General features: G+C 36.5%; 1 protein-coding gene across 5 annotated transcripts in view; it reads left to right on the top strand.

The window, feature by feature from the left end:
• Positions 1-20749, top strand: part of LOC582411 (guanine nucleotide exchange factor VAV2) — a 66188-nt gene that overhangs the window by 15768 nt on the left and 29671 nt on the right. For all 5 annotated transcript variants that reach the window (XM_030997427.1, XM_030997428.1, XM_030997431.1 and 2 more), the window contains exons 2-10: positions 3830-3946; positions 4874-4932; positions 12754-12807; positions 13494-13626; positions 14722-14808; positions 16534-16602; positions 18406-18603; positions 19338-19433; positions 20301-20372. In XM_030997427.1, coding sequence (XP_030853287.1) covers positions 3830-3946; positions 4874-4932; positions 12754-12807; positions 13494-13626; positions 14722-14808; positions 16534-16602; positions 18406-18603; positions 19338-19433; positions 20301-20372 — 885 coding nt within the window. The remainder of the gene's footprint in view (positions 1-3829; positions 3947-4873; positions 4933-12753; positions 12808-13493; positions 13627-14721; positions 14809-16533; positions 16603-18405; positions 18604-19337; positions 19434-20300; positions 20373-20749) is intronic.

Below are 20749 nucleotides of genomic sequence, written 5' to 3'. Positions count from 1 at the left end.
TCCTTGCTACAATTAGGCCTGTCCTCATCAGCTCGAGTTTGCCAAATAACCCACTATTTTCAGACTCAGATATTATCCAGAAGCTCAAAATTGCGCTCTTCACCAGACCGATGCACTCATCACAAACTAGCTCGGACGGGCGCAAATTACCCGCTATTTCCTAAATATTTCCTAAATAGCGGGATATTTCAGAAACAAGGCCAAGACTCCTCTGGATATTTTCTCAACCATATATTCTGCTAATTGCAACTACGGGCTGATGAAGACGGAAATTAATTGATTAATTTGCGACCAGTTTAAGTTAAAATAGTGGGTTATTTGGCAAACTTGAGCTGATGAAGACAGGCCTTCTGGGAACACACAAAAACATGTCACAGCCGAATCAGTGGACTAATGAGGAGGAACATGTTATGTTACATGTCATGTGATTCATTTGTTTATGCTACGGCCATGTGCTGGCATGCCTGTGTTTATAGAATGTTACAGCTCATGACGAATTCCTCAAGAGCTGATAATTTTAAGGGAGCACATTCAATCCTGAACTAGTATTAGAGAATTGGTACAAAAGTGGGTGGGCACCAAGATATAAGTTATTGATGAAACAAAAAATGAGCAAAGTTGATCTTTACAAAATTCACATTGCAGATGATGTGGCAAATTTATCATAATGGAAAAAAAATCTTTATTTCAAAAAGTTTGTATAATTTATGGAATTATGTTGTTTATAAATACACTTATGTAATAATTACAAAATGCAGTTATATTCAGTATTGGAATACTCGAACATTTAATTTTGTTTGTTTGTTTGTTTTGGGGCCCTGTCTTATAAAGAGTTGAATCAATCGCAACTCATTTACGATTGATATCAATCGTAACTACATGTACATGTACATGTATGAACATATTAAAGAGATAGGAGACTATACACCTTGCGATTGATTAGAGGACTTATGTTTGATCTGGCATTTTGGATCAATCGTAACTCTTTATAAGACAGGGCCCAGATGTGCATGTTGTACTGTTTAGGGTTCCAGATTTGATTACAACCCAATTTCTCTTCATCTATCGTTATCACAGCCATCACATCCTGTACTTTTGAGGTTATTTCTTGTTGCATTCAGCCTCGTCTTCTCATTTCTCTCTCGAGTCTGACCTTCCTATTAGCTCGGGATGGGAAGGAGCACGAGAAACCGTGAGAAAAGATACCACACGTAAAATGAGATGCTGTCAATGTCGATAAGCAGTGCACTTTCAATATCTTTCAGTTTCTCTCATGTTGGCTTGGCCGCTGCGGAGACTTTCCCATTTGTATCAATCATCTGTACTTTCATCAAGAAACAACTGAGCTCTAGAAAAAGAGAGAGGGGAGTGGGGAGTGGAGAGAGATGGCAAGAATGAGGATGGGAGGGGATAAAGACAGAAAGACAAGAGTGAGAGAAAAAGGGAGAGAGAGAGAGAGAGATGCAAAGTGGGAAGGAGAACCTGTCGGAAACAGTTTTTATTTTGAAGAGATTGAGGGAGCCTCAGGGAGGGGTGGGGATACAGCATGAACCAAGTTGTAGAAGCCTTTACTGTAAAAAGAAAAGTAAAAGCTGAAAGAGAAAGAAGAAAGAGATGAGAAGAAAGGTTTCCTGAAAATGAATTAAGGAAGTAGATTTGTATACTGTAGACACAGGAATACAAAAAAAAAGTTCAAAGAGGTGGAGAAAATGAAAGGTGATTGTGAAGAGCGATGGGGCAAAAGTAAGAGTGGCATATAAGATGTTTGTAAACAGATTCTGGAGAGAGATGAAGAGCAAGAGATTCATTCAGTTGATTCATGTTGGCTCCACCAAGTCACCTCTCATCGATGAGCTTCTCCTATTTCAATCAGTCTCCTCCACTTGGACGTGTTTTTCTGAACTATTCTTGGCGTTCTGACTCATCACCCCACATCTTCTTCTTCCTAGTCATCATCCCCACGTATTACTCTCCGTCTCTGTCTCTGTCTGTCTGTCTGTCTGTCTCTCTCTCTCTGTCTCTGTCTCTGTCTCTGTCTCTCTCTCTGTCTCTGTCTCTGTCTCTGTCTCTGTCTCTCTCTCTGTCTCTCTTTCTCTCTGTCTCTCTTTCTCTTTCTCCATTTCTTGTATCTCTCTCTATCTGTCTCTCTCTCTCTTTCTCCATGTCTCATATCTCTCTGTCTCTGTCTTTGTATCTGTCTCTGTCTTTGTATCTGTTTCTGTCTCTCTCCGTCTCCGTCTCTCACTCTCTTTCTCCTTGTCTTGTATCACTCTGTCTCTGACTCTCCATCTCTCTGTATCACCCTGTATCTGTTTTTCTATTTCTGTCTCTGTATCTCTCATTAAAGGGGCATTTGCATTGCAAGCAAAAACCATTGTTTTTTTCCCTCATTTCTCATTCCACATTCCACATTCCACACAATGAAAACCTGACTCAATAGACTCACATCTGGAGTGTGGTCTTTTGGAACTCCACCATTTTTTGCAACTTGTGAATCACAAAACACCGGTGAATTAATCCAGTTTTGGGTCACATGACTTTCCTCGCTTTCGTGCTAGTGCATGCAGAGCAACGACAAGAGGAACATGCACACAACTCACACCAAATTTTTTTTTATAAATAAATTAAATACTGACGGATTTTTAATATGGGTTTTTCCAGTAGTGTAGTGCTCTCTCTCTCTCTCTAAAACAGTCTTGGTGTCTTTCAATTTCTTTACCACCCACCTCTCTATCTCTCTTTCTCTTTCTCTCTCTCTCTAAAACAGTCTCTGTGTCTTTCAATTTCTTTACCACCCGCCTCTCTCTATTTCTCTCTTTCTCTCTCTCCCCTCTCTCCCCTCTCTCCCCTCTCTCCTCTCTCCCCTCTCTCCTCTCTCCCTCTCCCCTCTCTCTCTCGCGCCCTTCCTCCCTCTCTGTTATTATTACTGTATTATTTTATTTATGAATTATACCAGAGAAGATTACCAGCTTACATGTACATACAAGGTCCATGCACATGCAAGTTTTTGTAAACTTTCAAACCGAATATGACAAAACAGCAGTCGCTGTGCTATGGCCTAATCTGGGTCATAAGTCCACCTCCATAATACAAGCACTAATTCAATCTGGTCAGGTTTGTGATGAGATGCTAAATATTTACCCGAATCCAATCCTGAACACCATGTCATAAGTGCAGTAGGCTGCTCTGACTAATTAATACCACTGGTCAAAATGTGTGTGGACAGATTTAGGATGACGTCGACGATTGATCCATGTGAATATGAGAATCATATGTGTGTTTGTCTGCTGTAATGAAATGTGATTAGATTAAGTGGTGATGATTGATTAATACCACGTATCTCATTTCATTCTGTAATTTGAAACATTGTGATTCATTTACTAAATGGATTAGGGCATTCCCAGACTTAATTAAATCCTATTAATAGCCATGATAAACTCATTAGTAGCCATGATATATTCTGTGAAGCTAATCCATTAATAGAAAGATTAGGGAAAGACAGAGTGCTTTTGAGAGTATGTACATTTCAGCCCAGAATATCAGACTACCATTTTAGTTTTCTAATCAAGAATTTTTAAAAGTATTTTTCTTCTCTTCAAATCTGTGATTTTGTATTAAAGTGCTATGGCTGTTTTTACTAGTCTTGTATTATTTTTCATTGTATTATTGCACGATTTTACTATTCTAATGATTTACATCATTTAATGTCATTTCTCTTCTTAGCAAATACTTGATTTGATAAACTATACTGCAAAGCATGTCACAGGCTTTTTCCACATATAATTAACGTTACACTGTACATTATAAAATTTACTCTCTTTTTCAACAGTTCTTGTGTATGAAAAACATCCGAACATTCCTGCGAGCCTGTTCTAGGGTATTCAAGATACGAGAAGCGGACTTCTTTGATCCAGCATGGCTCTTCCAGATGTCAAACTTTGGATCGGTAAGAAAATAAAAAGACACCGTAATTTTGTGCTTGAAGTTAAAGATTAAAATGTGATGAAGAGAATGAAATGCTTGCAACCATAATATTTGGAACTGGGAGAAATTGGGAATAACAGGGAAGAGGCAAAGAGGAAATACCTTTAATATTCAAAGTAGTAGTAGTAGTAGCAGTAGTAGTAGTAGTAGTAGTAGTTGTAGTAGCAGCAGTAGTAGTAGTAGTAGTTGTAGTAGTAGTAGTAGTAGTAGTAGTAGTTGTAGTAGTAGTAATAATATTAATAATAATAATATTGCTTATATAGCGCTTAATACGTCGGGAATGTACGAGTTTCTAAGCGCTTTACATTATTACCCCCGGTCATCGGATTCTGGCTTGCCCGCACACAATGTATGCACTTTCTCCACTCCCTGGGGAGCATTCCAACAAGAGCTACTAGGCTCGAATTGCTAAGCATACCACATTGGCTTTCGCATCCTACCGGGTACCCATTTAACACCTGGGTGGAGAGTGGCAAATGTAGATCAATGTCTTGCCAAAGGACATTAGTGCCGTGGTGGGACTCGAACCGCGGACCTTGTGATCGACCACAACACCTCTACAGTAGTAGTAGTAGTAGTAAAAGTAGTAGTAGTAGTAGTAGCAGCTGTAGTCGTCATCCTAGTAGTAGTAGCAGTAGTATAGCAGTAGTAATTGTAGTAAATGTAGTATACATTTTAATGATATGATTATGATTATTTTTTTATGGTTACTTTTGTGCAGGACTGAACCATGATATAATGTTCATTGTTGTTTTGTAGTGCATTGACTCGATGCAGATTTACTAGGGCAAGCCGACCTCAATTCCATTTCCTTTTTTGGTGGTGTTTGTTACGTCATTGTAAAATTATTTGAAATTTCTCATGCACATGTTCATTTTCTTCTATCCAGCTCATCGATCTGCTCTCCAAACTCTCACAAGCAGACGATGCCATCCGCATGGGAGCTCAGTAAGTATCCAAGCAAGCAGCTGTTGTATTCTATCTTCATCAAGGATTTCATTTAGAACCTCAATCTGAAGCCAAGTATGTGGCACTTGAAAATTGGAAGAGCAACATTCACCTTCTTAATAGTACACAATTTACATACAAAACAGAGGCTGCTTAAATGTTTTGAAGCTTTCAACTAGACTTTAACATTTCCATTTCTATATCGATACCTCTATTTCTATGTTTACTTCTCCTACTGCCAGGATACTCTGCTGAAGTAAGGATGCAGTGCCTAGGAGTTAAACTGATATACTTGACTTTCTGAAAAGAATTTTGTAAATATTTTTTTTAAGGCTTCCAGAACTTGACTTCCATTGATCTGTGTTTAAGAACTGACAGGAAAGAAAGTGACTTAAATTTTGTTCCCTCCTTTTAGAAAACCCTTGCAAAAGTATATCAATGATAACAGAATTTCCTAGGTGAATAATGGCTTCCCTGCAATATGTATAACCCATAAAGATGCATGTACATGTACCAATGTAAACAAAATGTCTGTTTCAACACAATCACATACAATATAAATAAAGAAAAAAACATTGCATACTTTATTGTGATAGAAACAATGGAAGCAGAACACATTACATCAAAGGTCAAAGTCCATGTTCCATGAGCAAAATGGCGTTTTTCAATCCAAGTATTAAACCCAGTCCAAACCCGAATACCCTCCTCGTGACTGGCTCGACACCGGTGTTGCAAAATACCACTCGCGACTTCCTCATCCTGTCTCGGAAGGTCTGTATTAAAAGGAAAATATTTGAACCCTGGACAGCTCTTGATACATCTATAGGCCTGTCATCATCAGCTCGAGATTGCCAAATAGCCCGCTATTTCTGATTTCGAAATTAATCCCAAAGTTACAAATTGCGTCTTCATCAGCTCGAGACTCGACCTCGAAATTTGAAACTCGAGCTCGAGAAATTAGCTCAACAGATTTTGCTCAGCGCTCGAGCATAGTGCGAGTCTTCAGGCTGGTGAAGACGCACCGGCCAAATAGCGGGATATTTTGCAAACTAGCTCAAGATATCTTGGAATGATTATCTCGACCAAATATCCCGCTAATTGCAACTTCAGGCTGATGAAGACGCAAATTACCTGGATAATTTGCGATGGGGATAGTTCAAATAGCGGGATATGTGGCAATCTCGAGCTGATGAAGGCAGGCCTATTGTGTAGTTCCTTGATTAAACCCAACTTTGGCTTTGTAGGAAGATTTCTATGGGTCATGACCTCATTGTTGCAGCTACATAGTAGGTAAAGATTAGGGAATTCCCCACCTGTCTAATAAAGGTGATAACAAGACACACACGTTTTGTCAATAAAACTGCACAACTGGGAATATAGTTGTGAAAATTAGAAACAGGTCAATAATGTAAAAACTACCATAATTATAATATTTGCTCATTTCCCTATTAATTACAATTCTTGATGTATTATTGTAAATAGTACTACACATCTACAAAGTCCACATGGACATACACGTTCTGTACTTTATATTATTTGCTCATGAAATGTTGCTTATTACAGCTACACTGTAGGTAAAGATTAGGGAATTCCCCACCTGTCTATAAAGATGATAATAAGACACACGTATTTGCAATAAAACAGCACAACTAGGAATATAGTTGTGAAATCAGAAACAGGTCAATAATGTAAAACTACCATAATTTATAATATTTGCTCATGAACAGAATGCACACACCAAGCTCCTTTTCTTCTTTTGTAATAATTGGCCGTTAGTTTCCGTTGATGGTCCATTGTTCACACACCCACACGTTGTTTTATGAAAGAAAGAATTTAAAGAGCCAAACAGAAGCTGTACAGGCAAAGAGAATCACTTCAGATACATGTGTATTTACTTCCTATTTAATTTGTACTTATTCTTTATTCGATGTGATTGAAATGAAAGAAACAGAATGGGAGAACCAGAAATTTTGGAAGAATAATCAGAAAATGGATGTGAATTATGATTAGCTGAACCACAGACTTTGATAAAATTTGAAGACACCTCAGTAAATTTATGAAAGAATTACAAATACATATCGAAAAATGACGAAGAACGGAACAAATGCGGATATTGAAGAAAAGGGCACAAATTTGGCAACAATTTGTAGAAAGAAGATGATAGGATGAAACAAAAAACAACAAGAGAAATGAAAATGAGTGAAAGAGGGAGAATAAAAAGTAGGATAAGGGAATCGTAACATTGTAAGAAGAAAGAGCAAGAAAGAACAGCATAACATTTTAAGGAAGCAAACATATTTTATATTTCATCTTTTATAGTTCACTAGCTGTGATTACATGCGTAAGGAAAGGGAAAATACATATTCCACAAATTTGTTTTCATAGGAAACATGACAGACTTGCTTTAAATGAGGAAGTACCCGTAAGACCATTGTTATGATCATTTGGAACTACCCTGTATGATGGCAGTATTACATGTATGTCAAAAAGAAGCTCTTTAATGGAGTCTTTAACATTCCAGTCTGCAGATGTAGCAGGGTCTGTCTGGAGAAGTAATTGTTTATATAGATAAAGCCGAGTTCTGGTCATGTGATTGCATTGTGAAAGAAACTCTTTGGAAGCCATTTCTATAAAGGTTTGTTTAATATGTATCACATACAAGTACATGTTTCTCGGGTGTATGGTCAGGTTTCAGAATCGTCTAAAAGATAAGAAACTGAGTCAGTTTTCCTGGAAGTCACATATACTGTACGCAGAAATTTGTCAAGGAAGTTTGGTGTAAACCCTTCTGCTATTTCTTGTCATATATTAATTATTTACACACACAGAATGAGAAAGCTTAATACATAATTATATTTCATAATTATATTTCATCTTTCCCATAGCTCCACTTTATGTTTAAGTTCCATTATCAGTCTGAAACAACACATCATGTGGGAAGTGTTTATTTTGAAAAATGAATATGAGATACATTATAAAAGTTGTATCTTCTTTCCCTATTAATGACAATTCTTGATGGATTATAAATAGCACTACACACCAACAGTAAGCCTACATGGACATACTTGACACAAATATTGACTTCCTTGTGTCAAATCCTGCACATTTATCATTGAGTCAAGCATTTTTTAAAGCTACATTTGTCAGTGTGAACCGGTAGATGTAGTTTTCGCCTAACTTGTAGTAGAATGTGTCTATACGTATATTGTTACTTTAATACCGATGAGTTAAAGATAAACTTGAGTTCTGGTAATGCGATTGCATTGTGAAAGAAAAGGTGTGGAATGGATCAGAAAAGTTGATGATATAGCATGTAAGTAATGGTGTGTAATGCAAGGTTCTTGAGTCATCAAAATCATCTTAAATTTGGCAGAGTCTTGGTAAAGTAACAATCACTTACACAGAAAGATGTATATGGGACAACACACATGGTGTCGGGCTAGTACTACCCTGATTTCCTTATATTTCTATGCTCATTACTCAGCCAGTATACATTTTCTTCCAAAATTGTTGGGCACATGACATTTATTTGTAGTCTTGAACATTCAGTGTGAGCTTCGTTAGATTCTGTGAGAATTCATTTTCTCTTTTTACCAGAACTCAAGTTTATCTTTAATTAACATGTATAAAATAAAAGTGAACATCCCATTCCACTTTGTTGGCTAAATAGACAATAATAGGAAATAATAAATCTATGATTTTCCGTGAAAAGTACAGATAAAACCTCATTTCCCCGTAAATCATAAAGGCTGGAATAGGGAATATGATACTTTTCTTCCTCTGGTTGCCATGGTAAACATCCAGTGTGTGTCCTACATGATGAACTCATCCCCGTTCTTTATTGACTCTGAGCATCCTTGCAGAGCCTTTAATATACCCTTGGAGCTAGGCTCTTCCTTTATTACCGCATCTATGCTGATGAACCAAATTACCCTTCAAATTCATGCCTCGGATCCCGTATATTGATTCTCATATCGCGCCAGCCTGAGGCCAACCAGGATACGGATAGAAGTTTAATAATCACAGGTTGCGCGGCGGGGAAGGAGCGGTAATGATAAGAGATGAAGGGATGAAATTGGCCGAGAGGAGGCAAGAAGATGAAGAAGAAGGAAGCAGGTTTTTTGATCAAGTAGCCCATAAGGGAAAAATCTTGATGAAATAAAGAGTGATGCATGGATGCAATCATAATGGACTTGAGTCATTCTACTGTCCTGGTTTCCCCGAGGAGCCTATAAGTGGAGTTAAGAAATATATGAGGTTGAAGAGGCCATGCATGTCTGGAAGATTGCCGCCTCATTATTTGGGAAGTTATTATGAAATCACTTCTGGTGAGATTTTTTCTCTTTTTTTTCAATTAAAAGAAAAAATGAGGCCAAGTACATGTACAGTATTATAAAGCACATGTGCATTTCATTTATTCATACTATGTAATCTTCAAAATACAAAGAAACATAATCTGAAGTGGGATGATCATGAAAAACACATGTAAATGGAGAAAATAACAATAATTTTGGTACATGATTTACATAAAATCAAGATTACAAAAAGGAAGTTAACGTAAAAGAGAAAAGGGGGAAACATATTGCATAAACATTGACATACAGGTAAGTTATTATAATTTTTCATAAAGAAATTTGTAACTACATGTAGTATCCTTTAAAATTGGTTGACTGTCTTATACTATTCTTAGTTGATATATATTTTTTTTATATTTATTTATTTCCACATGTGGGGTGGATTGCCCTTTCAACTTAGGTTGATTTTCAAAGGGGTCCACACACATTTAAAAACAGTTACAAATCATATCAACAAACAAGCAAAGAAATAAACAATTAGATACATGAAATATACAAGAGATAAGCAAATAAACAATTACATTAATTAAATACATAAGATATACAAGAAAATTCAGTATGGGTACATTTGGGTAAGAATATGTTTCCAGTCAAGGAAGATAATGTACTTCTTAAATTGTTGAGCTGTGAGTGTGTATACAGATGAAGATTTCCCGATTACATTCCATAATTTGGATCCCCTATATCTAAGACATCTTTTTCCATAATTTGTTTTTATGCGAGGTATGGAAAAATGCACATCACCAACCCTGAGACTGTAATTAAATGTCTGACTTATAAATTGCATATAAATTTAACTAGGCAACTCTCTTTTGACAACTTTAAACATTAGATGAGCAAGGTGTTTACAAAATCGAAACATCTAATTTATCGAATTTAAGTGAATCATAGATCAATTGGCTAGAATACATATAACCAACACGTAGTACAACATATAGGATATATACATTGGTACTGTTAAGGATGAGTGAAGAGTCTTAGGCCTACATATTATGAACATTTCCTATTAAATCAATTAACAGGTTCTCTATTCCATCTACCAAACAACAAAATATATATTAAAGGGAGGCGTTACTACTTCAGCAAGAAGGGATTAGACCACCCAGTGAGCCATCGAGGTCACTGTGACAGGTGGCTTTCTCATTAACTCAGCTCTCATTTAACATAAGAAAAAGAGGATCATGGGGGACCAACAGGCACCGATTGGGGAAGTTTTCTATATAGAGGGAGTAAGTAGCTACAAGTAGGACAGTGTGCCTTTAAGAAGCATGAAATCTGACATTATTACATACAGATGTGCAAATCTTTTTGTCAAAGAGTCTGTAACATAATCTCACATTTAATAACAATGGACAGCCAAATGTTTCTAAGAAACCCACATAAAAGATGTATGAGGACTGTGTATGTACTGTACATGTATGAATGCATCTGCCTATGATTTGAAAAAAATATTTTCTGAATCTGTGAGTTTGATATTAAAGCCAGTCACTTCACTTCTATTGATAGCAGTGTTTCTATTTTTGTACTATTCATGTACTGTTTAAAACAAAAGTACAAATCATGAACACATTAGACATTAGTATTATAATAGGAAAAAGCTGTTAATACATCTTTTTCTATTCTGTTTGAAAGTACAAATCACTAACACATTGATTGGACATAAATATTACAAAAGGAATAAGCTGATTAAATACATCTTTTTCAAATGAAGGATAACGATTCTCAGGCTGAAGGATCTAGCCTAACTTATTAAAAGTAGGAAGCTTTTCTGTGAGTTACCAAGAAATTGTCCTGAAAAAATAACCTTATTGTGTCGACATGGTGACAAGGAAAAAAAGAGAAAAGGGGGAAATGTATGATCTATAGGTCTATACATATTTTGACCTCGATTCTGAATGAGACGTGTATGTACTTCCTTGTATTGACAGCAGTGCCCCACTCATGCCTTTCTGCGTCGGTTGAGATATGATAATGTGTGCTTTGCACATCTCTGTGCTATCTCCTCTCCATAGCATGCCTGTGATGATGATAACTATTGACATTATCAGACAGCAATTTAATAAGCTCTTTAAGCTGTCACTTTGAGGACAGTTGCCAGCTTCTGCTGCTCTCAATTAAAGAAAAGCAACTGTTTGATGATTGTCAGCGGGAAATCTAAGCATGAGACAAAACGGTATGCGGTACCGGTACGTGTTTCACACCGTGACCCACCCACACTGCAAAAACCATGTCCTGTATATCTGACGTGTTCAATCCTTTTATTTACAAATGTAGGTTGACATTTGCCCTATATAAAGTGACTGAGAGTGAAAAGGGTAATAACTTCATGATCATACAATTACATGAAGGATAATTCATTGAATGTCAAGTTATCAGTAATTCATGATCTTGTTATAATACAATGTACTTGTACAGTGAGGGTACTTCTGCTATTAAATGCCAGGGTAATAATAGTACAGCGCTTTATACATAAATGCCATGTGTAAACAAATATAGAAAAATACTATTATTATTATTATTACCATGGTTATATGGTATAGAAATTATCCCTTTTATGGCACAGTTCACATGTCATTCCAAATTATTACTTTAGTCATGATCATTCTATGCAACAATCATAATAGTAAAACCTTTAAAAAATTATGAATATTATTTTCCTTACAAGAAAAGAGAATGAAATATTGGAAGTTGTGTAACTGTGGCTGCATTGATGTTATCAGAAGTAGAAAAGTTCTTTTTTGGACTACACATGTTGGCTAAATGTTAATGTAGGCTGACATTAGTGTGAAATATATTTCAAGGCTACATTTATTGTCATAGGACATCATTCAAGAGTATACAGAGCATACATGTAGGAAAATGTAAAATAGTGTATGAAGACATCTTAACCTTAATTTTGAGAGAAAAATCACACATAGATGAAGCGCATTTCCTACCCAAGCAATATCAGCACATACAGTTGTAGTCTATTTAATTCTGCTAATTTATCCTTTAAGGGTGTCTTAATCCTTGACTTTAATAGTTACGATGTGATTGTTATTGTAAAGAAATCGTCAAGCATCTCATACATGTAAATACTTGCAATGGTTTTCCATAAAATCTTTAGTTGTTAATTAACTGGTTTTAATTATCCATTATACCAGAGTTAAAAATACTATAAAGACAACAATGCTAAATCAATTCTTAGGATCCCGGGAATTATAAAATCAATTCCGAGGATCACGGAATTATGATTTGACTCTTTTGGGGGTCACATTGACCTTCCCACTGTCTTATAAATGTTCAGTTTGAATGCAGCCTTGGGGCCAATTTTTAGCCTCTCCTATAAGGGGCATATATATTGCGACTAATGGTGATTGATTACTTCACTAAGTAGCCCATAGGCACTGTTAGCGTCATGCATGATTGGTCGTAACAAGAGCCGTTTCTTACCGCTATAAATTCTTCATTTTATCCCCTCGTTCAGACCCTTCAAGACGGAGCAAGAGGACATTTATGGAGGGCTGGAGGATCTGGCCGAGTAAGTATGGAGTGATGGACTTTTATTTTATGCACAAGCGATGCCCTGAAAACAAGTATTCATAACCTCTAATGGCAATATGGTATGGTAATGTTTGCTTTTAATGTGATTGCTCTTAGCGATGCACATGTAAATGGCTTTTAACTTTAATTGGATGGCTGTCAATTAATCAAAAGTGGCGTGTCAGGAAAAGGTGCATAGACATTGTAGATTAAAGGTGCTTGTAGTTTCAAGTTTTGATTCATAGCCGGGACTTTTCAAAAGAGTTGCAATACTTTTGCAAATGTCGGTGCAAAGTTGCAAACGTGAAATCACTTACAAATCAAATTTGTGTAATACCATCACTACAATGGTAGATATAGGAGTTTAGTACATACTTTATCATATTAAGGGTTTAACTCACCTATTGTGTACTACTAGAATGAATAAAATCAACCTCCAAACAGTTTGATACACAGAGCATAATATATTTTGGTGATTAGTACACTTACAAAAAATATTTGTATTTCTGAAGTACATGTACACAGCGATACATGTACATGGATGCAATTGACATGCAATACCATGCTCTTTCTCTTTTCTCGCGATTAAAGCTTATGTTCACTCTGTTCTCCAAAGCGCCACGGTGTGTTAATGATCATCATTTGTCAAGTCATTTAAAAAACTTGTTTGTATTTTTTATACAGCGAGCATGATTTAGCAAACGAGGGCGACATTTACGACACGGTGGACGAAGATGAAGGGGACAAGATTTACGACGATCTGGTCAATATTCGGCGAGAGCTCACCAGCCACAGGACTCAGCAGCGCCAGAGCGAGGTGATTAATGACCTGTGTGAACACTCTCGAGATGAGAGGTTCTATCTGTAATTGTATGAGCAGTCTCGTTCACATTAAACATTTTAGTGAGCCTTAATTTTTCTTTAAAATTGACCATGGAAACTTAATAATGTGTTTTCACTTGTGCTTAGAAGATACAAATGGACAATTACGCAAACAGTTTCCGGATCAGTTTTATAGAGTGGGAATATTTTGTGATTTTGAATTTCTTAGCGTAGAGACGTCGATAGATGAGGAACATTCCATATAACTTCCTGAAAACATAGTTCTGTAAGATACAGATCTGTCATGTGAACATGGGTAGTATAGAAAGGCTAGTTGAGGAAACATTATGGAGACTGTTGAAATTCAAGTACCCTACTCTATTAATGTGTAAATGTACTTGGTAGTTTATACGGCATGAAATAGGATGTCTTGAAGCCGATGTTCTAAAAACAAAGAAGAGGGAAGTGACATTTAAAGGCACCCATGATAGAGCTGTTTTCTATCAACATTTGGATTTTTTTTATCATGTAATATCTCCCCCCCCCCCCCCCCCCCACTCCCCCTGCACCTAACATGGACAGATTCACGAAAGATGTCAATTAATATTTTAATAATTTCTTAATTGTAACCTTTTAATTCTATAATTTTGTACATTTAATTTACTTTTATTTTGTAATCACACTGAAATTAAATTAACTTTGGTTTTGTTAACAGGTCGTTTTTTCATCAGCTTCGATGGCAAAAACAAGTCCTGCTACCTATTCTAAAAAATAAATTAAATGATAAGAAAACTCAATGCATTTGTTTGGTAATATGTTTTTGCTACAAATGGAAGTTTGCTTCGGTTACATTTTTTTCTTCAACTATGTTCGTACTGCCAATTTAAGCGTGACTGAAATTAAAAACAAATGAAGCTGTGAAAACTGCTTCAAGAATGCATGCACTCTGAAAATCACAAGGTGAATTTATACATATGCAAGCAGGATATAAGATAAGTTCTGTAACAATATTCTTATTATTTATAGGTTTATTGAATATCATTTCTATAATATTTATGATTTTTAAAGTGGTTGTTTGTTGTCATTTCAGCCTAAAACAGCAAAGCGTGATTTTTGTCGGACAGAGATAGTCGAGACAGAAGGGAAATACGTGGAAGCTTTGTCCATGCTTTGTGAGGTAAGCTAGTGGGGTCTACAAGGCCCTAAGAATGGGCTCCATTTTACATTGGGAATTATGGGGGTCAGGGGAGTGTTTCCCAAAGACTAAGATCGACTTTAAGTTGAACTTACCTATGGCAGGCCGTTCATGCCACTGTTTTCTCTCACCATTTACTGGCATCGCTCTCTCAAGGGACGTACAAATCATGGTCCTTTTTGACAGAATTTACATTCTTTGATACTTAACTACTGATGGAAAAATTATTATCTAGTATTCTAGTGGTATGAACAGACTGCCATAGTTAAGTCCAACTTAAAGTCGATCTTAGTCTTTATGAAACAATTCCCTGGTGTTAAATTTTGGTTACTGTTAGTGCAAAGCCCTGACTATGGCTGCGTTCATGCTTAAATTTTGAAGGCAGAATGAGCGATCTGAAACGCTCATCGTGATCGCAGTTCCACGATGTACTGTTCATGCTTACTTCTCTGGCTCCCCCAGGCAATTCTCCGTGTGTGGCCTTAATTGGTCTTCCAGCTGGATTTGCAAACCTTCACTGTGCATGCTACGTAGACCCACTAGAGGTCAGTGCGTTGACCCCATTTAAACGCGTTTACAAATTGTAAACGCATCTTTTTGTGAGTTTACGATCGGCGATCGTGATCGCCGTTTTTCGGTGATTCTACAAAAGTGAGCATGAACGCAATCGTGTTTTAAACTAAACGCGTAACAGATGCCTGATTCTGGCCGTCAAAATCAAGCATGAACGCGCCCTAAGAAAGAATGGTAATAGTGATTATATGTCGTGGAATAAGTTAGTTCCCAGGTTTCCAATTTCTACTTTCAAACTGTACATTCTGTCCTATTTTTGCAATCTTTTCTAGAAAAGATCTCCAATGAAATTAATAAATGTGGCTTAACACTAGTCAGAGTTGTTTGAAATTCCACAGACATACATGTACAATGCTAGCACCGGTATTCAATACCCCACCTCTTTCACTTTCCATTGCATTCCACTTCGGCTTTGTTTATGGTCTTCATGAGCTTATTATGATCAACAACGTTCCTCAAGAAAGCTGATATGTGATCGGAAATGTACAGTAATACTGCCTATTTGAAAGTGCTTTCCTTTTCTTTCCACGCTCTTTAGATGTTAGAGTGCTGCTGATTTAATTACACAATGTTGTTTGTTTGTAGGCTAATGCCATAAAAGCAACATAAAAGGACATGTTCAAACAGATACTGTACTTTGAGTAGAGAGATAAAACTATTAAAATTATTGCAATATAGCTGTCCACATAGGCCTACTAAAGAAGGATATGCAAAGATGCAAGCAAAGCTATTGGGTGGTATTCTCATAAATTAAGCCGGGACTAAGTCTAGACTAAACAAGAATGTTAGTTCACACGTCTACAGGTATGGAATGCTACATGTAGGTTTCATCTTCCTCCTTCAATATCCATGACAAAGATAATCTACCAAAGACTTTGTTGAAATTCAGTTCATACTCATATTATCTTTTTCTTCCCATTTCATTGCAAAATTAATTTTTTGGACACTTTTCATTGAAGGATTAAAATAATCTGTAAATGGTAAATGAGTTGGCAACAGTCACTCCATAAAAGTGTGGACTAACTTAGTACGTGCTATCGAAATACCACCCATTGGAATTATTATTTGATGTATCCATTCGTCCTTTTGTCGAGACTGATGATTTTACACAACTTTTTTCCTCTTTTCTTGCAGCAATTCATCAAACCACTGAAGAAGATCTTAGACAGGTCAGATATTGACAAGATTTTCCTGAATATTGAGGTAAGATGAATTATGGAAAGGACACCAGGAGGGTGCTTCACAAAGATCCGAAGTTGAACTTATCTCTTAGTTGGACTTAACAAGTTATGGAAAGCCATTAAACATCTTTGAAAATATTTTGTAAAAGTTATTCTAAAAGGCATTAAATGTTGATTCAAATCATTCATATTCTCTATAATCAAGGAGATTTCATGTTCTTGATGTTGGAATTTATAAAAAGTCTATAATACTTGGAATTTTCGCTCTCGAATATATTTTATGGGCTACAAATCAGAAATGGCTCTCCATAATGTTTAAGTCCAACTTAAAGTTAAGTTTGACTTAGGTTCTTTGTGAAACACCCCCCCCCCCCCCCCCCCCCCTGGCACTGAACTATTGTGAAAATGATATCAATCACTTGCAAGCTCTCACCAAGTTACAGGAAATGGAAAATGCTATTACTAACACTAGTGTTAAGCACTAGAACAAATGCGGTTAGTGGATGCAACAAACAATCTTTAAACAAAACAAATAATGAAAAAGTTTGATACAGCTGAATTCTTTGTAAGCCTTGACCAATTACAAAAAAACGAACGTTAATGTACAAAGAATTTAAACAAAACCTGTAATAGTGGTTAAAGCTTAGGGATTTAAAGAGATGTTTGAATGTCCTCTCTCCTTGGAAAGCCTGTAAGGGATGAGTATGCATTGATGACAACATCAAGACTTAGAATGGCTTGTAATTAGTGCCTCACATCCTCAAAATATGAAGGTTCGAAAGTGTTGTCATGCCATTAACAAGTAGTAATAATTGAGAACGTGTGCTAAATTGTTTAAAGGGTTCCGAAGTATGTCTTTTGAACCGGTATTAAAATGTACTGACGGTATCGAAAAATTGTCAAGACTGTGTACTAACTGAATATCAAAGGTACTACATGTATGTCCCAATTGAGGCCCCCAAAATGAAAAGGTTAAATTCCAATGGCATTTGAAAGATAATACTAATCTAAATAAATGAAAGGGCTTGAAAATTCTTTGAGTGGGTAAATAACAAGCATTAGTTGTCCAATCGACTTTAGTGATTGCAATCGTTTTAGTAATAGTCTGATTTTCAAACCCTTGTACTAAATGGTTGTACGTTTTGTGCTGCGCAAAGATTCAATCAGTTTAATTGTGGCTGCAAATGGTACATAGTACCTTTAAGGTCTTTAAACAATACAAGTGTTTTATAACGCTTCAAGCTGGTAAATGTTATTAGTACAGGTAATGTCATCCTTGGAAATGCTTATTGCAATAAGGCTTTGCCCCCTGAAGTACTTTTGTGGTTGTGACCTCCCCCTCCCCCCCCCCCCCCCCCCACCTTGCAAAGAGACTTCACCCACATCCATTGGTTGTTGAACTGGCAATAGGCCTCCCTTCATCAGCTCGAGATTGCCAAATATCCTGCTTTGAACTATCCCGATCGCAAATTATCCAGTTAATTTGTGTCTTCATCAGCCCAAAGTTGCAATTAGCGGAATATTTGGTCGAGATAATCATCCCAAGATATCTTGGGCTAGTTTGCAAAATATCCGCTATTTGTCCGGTTCGTCTTCACTAGCCCGAAGACTGGCACTATGCGCAAACGCTGAACAAAATGTCTCGAGCTCGAGTTTCAAGTTTCAAGGTCAAGTCTCTAGCTGATGAAGACGCGATTTGTAACTTAGGGATTATTTCCCAAATCAGAAATAAAGATTTTTGGAAATCTCAAGCTGATGGAAACAGGCCTAATATGACACCTTGATCAGTGATTAAACCAAGAGCTGTCCGCTTGATTGAATACAGGAACTTCTGAGGCGGCACCGAGGGTTCCTAAGAGACCTTGAAGATGCCTTCCGCAGGCCCACTCCGACCATGGCCCATGCCTTCAAGAAACACAAGCCAGACTTCCTCATCTATGGCTTCTACTGTGCACACATGCTCGGTGCTCAGAACCACATAGAGAAGGTCAGCAACAACCCACAAATCAGAGCAAAGATTGAGGTAAGGGTTTAGTATGAGATCAGGGCCGGTATGCAATTCAATACTTAGAATAAGTAAGAAATTTACTAAGTAAATGACTTAGCTAAGAAGGTTACTTATCTCGTATTCAAATCGCATTTTAGACTTTTACTTACCTCTGACAAAATGTGAGTAAAATGCTTACCGATAAGCATTGTGACAACACACATTCAATCAAAAGTAATGCGCAATTAACGCATCACAATAAATGCTCGCTCATATACTTGTGCACAGGTTATGATACTGCGTAAGAAAACCATATGCCTGCCAATCAAGGCCTCCAAATAATTGGCTTAAGTCTGGTAGGGAGCTGTCTTAAATTTAGGGTGAAATACTCAGCTAAAAGTTTGAGTTGAATACCAAAATTGGCTAAGTATTTTATCAAAGCCAAATACTAAGTAAAAAGTTTAAATGTACTAAGTATTGAATTGAATATGGACCCTAGGCCCTGTTTCATGAAACTTGTTGTCAATGACAAGTGGCAATAACAGTTATAAGCTACTGAAATTGTTGCATTTGATTGGCTGAGAGCAAATTTGTTACAGAAATATGGCAATTGTTATTGATAAGTTTGTGACTGATTTTGTATAATATGTGATCTGTATGGTAGAAGATAAGCATCTTGAAACGGTAGAACCACTGACTGTAATTTGTTGTTTAATAAGCGCCTTTTGTCATTTCATGGTTTCTATTCAATTCTTCTTTCTTTCCGACAGGAGTTTGAGAGGAAAGCGAATGACAGGAAATTCCGGTTGCGTGATCTTCTGAGTGTTCCCATGCAAAGAATACTCAAGTACCATCTTCTGTTAAAGGTGAGTTAATTTTGTAATTTTTTTTTATTCATTCAATCACTTTACCTTTCTGATTTCGTTTAAGGAAATGACAGGTGGATAAATAAATCTTTTTTATTGTATGCGAGAAAGTGTGTAATAGAAATTGATAAGGCAATTTTTGTTGTTGATAAAGGCATATGATAAGGGTGGACTTTGGGGTAATGCATGCAGGGAGTAACTTTACTAGCATGCTGCAATACAAAATATACTACTGATAAATGTGGCTGAAGAGATCTAGCATAACTCTAATTGTTTAAAAGCCTTGGACACTAAATGCAAACCATAGAACTTTACCACCCCCCCCCCCATAACAAAAAAGAACAACACTATTGATAAATCTCTGATTCCATGGTCAAGATCTAACTTACTTATTGTTTTCCACTTCAAGTTTGTGTGCTCTGTCAGGCTATTACAAAGTAGATCTCAATGAAACAGCTTTAAAAAAATATTGTCTATATCCTTTAATATGATTGAACATGATCATACATGTACTTTATTTCCTTATTGTTGTCCCTCATGCCACTACTGTACTTTTCCTGAAAGTTACCTGTGATAAAGCTTATAGCACATATAGCACATGACTGACCTAAAGGTTTATAATTATGATTGCAGCTTTAGCTAAATCCAGGATATTGTTTAGAATCTGAGACAAAGATACCCAATCCCTTTCATATGAAGTTAAAACTGTACAAAAATATTGAAATAAGAAAGTGGTACATGTCACTAAGTGATTGATTGAGAGACACTTTTCCATATGTGACTTGTTTTTGTATTTGGAGTGGAGTATTCTTTAGCTCGGTGTTCATGAGGTATTAATGGCTACCTACCTTTTGTTCATTTAAACAGGAATTGGTGAAGAGTACAGACAAGCAACATACAGAGAGGAAGGAGTTGGATGAAGCGCTGGATGAGATGCAGGTAGGTCATATTTATTAAAACTAAAAGTCCCTATCAAGGATATGTACGCCCTCAAAGATAAAGACCAGTTATGGTCATGCGATTGCATTGTGAAAGAAACGTTGTGAAATCGATCAGTAAAGGTTGATCATCTAGAATAGAAAGTACTACAAGGTTCTGGAATCATCAAAATGATAAGAAATTTGGCCCAGTTTTCATAAAGTTACAAGCACTGTACACAAAAAGATGTATATGGGACTACGCACACGTGCGTTTTTATCTCTCACACACCAATAGATAAAGTAATTTACCAAATCTATCAATTAGTAGGCGGTTTCCCGGCAAAATTTGTATCATCATTTATTATATAAAACATATTCTTTCACATGATTGGTAAT

This window comes from Strongylocentrotus purpuratus, unplaced genomic scaffold (genome assembly GCF_000002235.5).
Source record: "Strongylocentrotus purpuratus isolate Spur 01 unplaced genomic scaffold, Spur_5.0 spur5_scaffold_4, whole genome shotgun sequence".
Taxonomy (NCBI): Eukaryota; Metazoa; Echinodermata; class Echinoidea; order Camarodonta; family Strongylocentrotidae; genus Strongylocentrotus; species Strongylocentrotus purpuratus.
The sequence above is the reverse complement of the archived record's forward strand: the minus strand, read 5'-3'. Positions and strand labels throughout refer to the sequence as shown.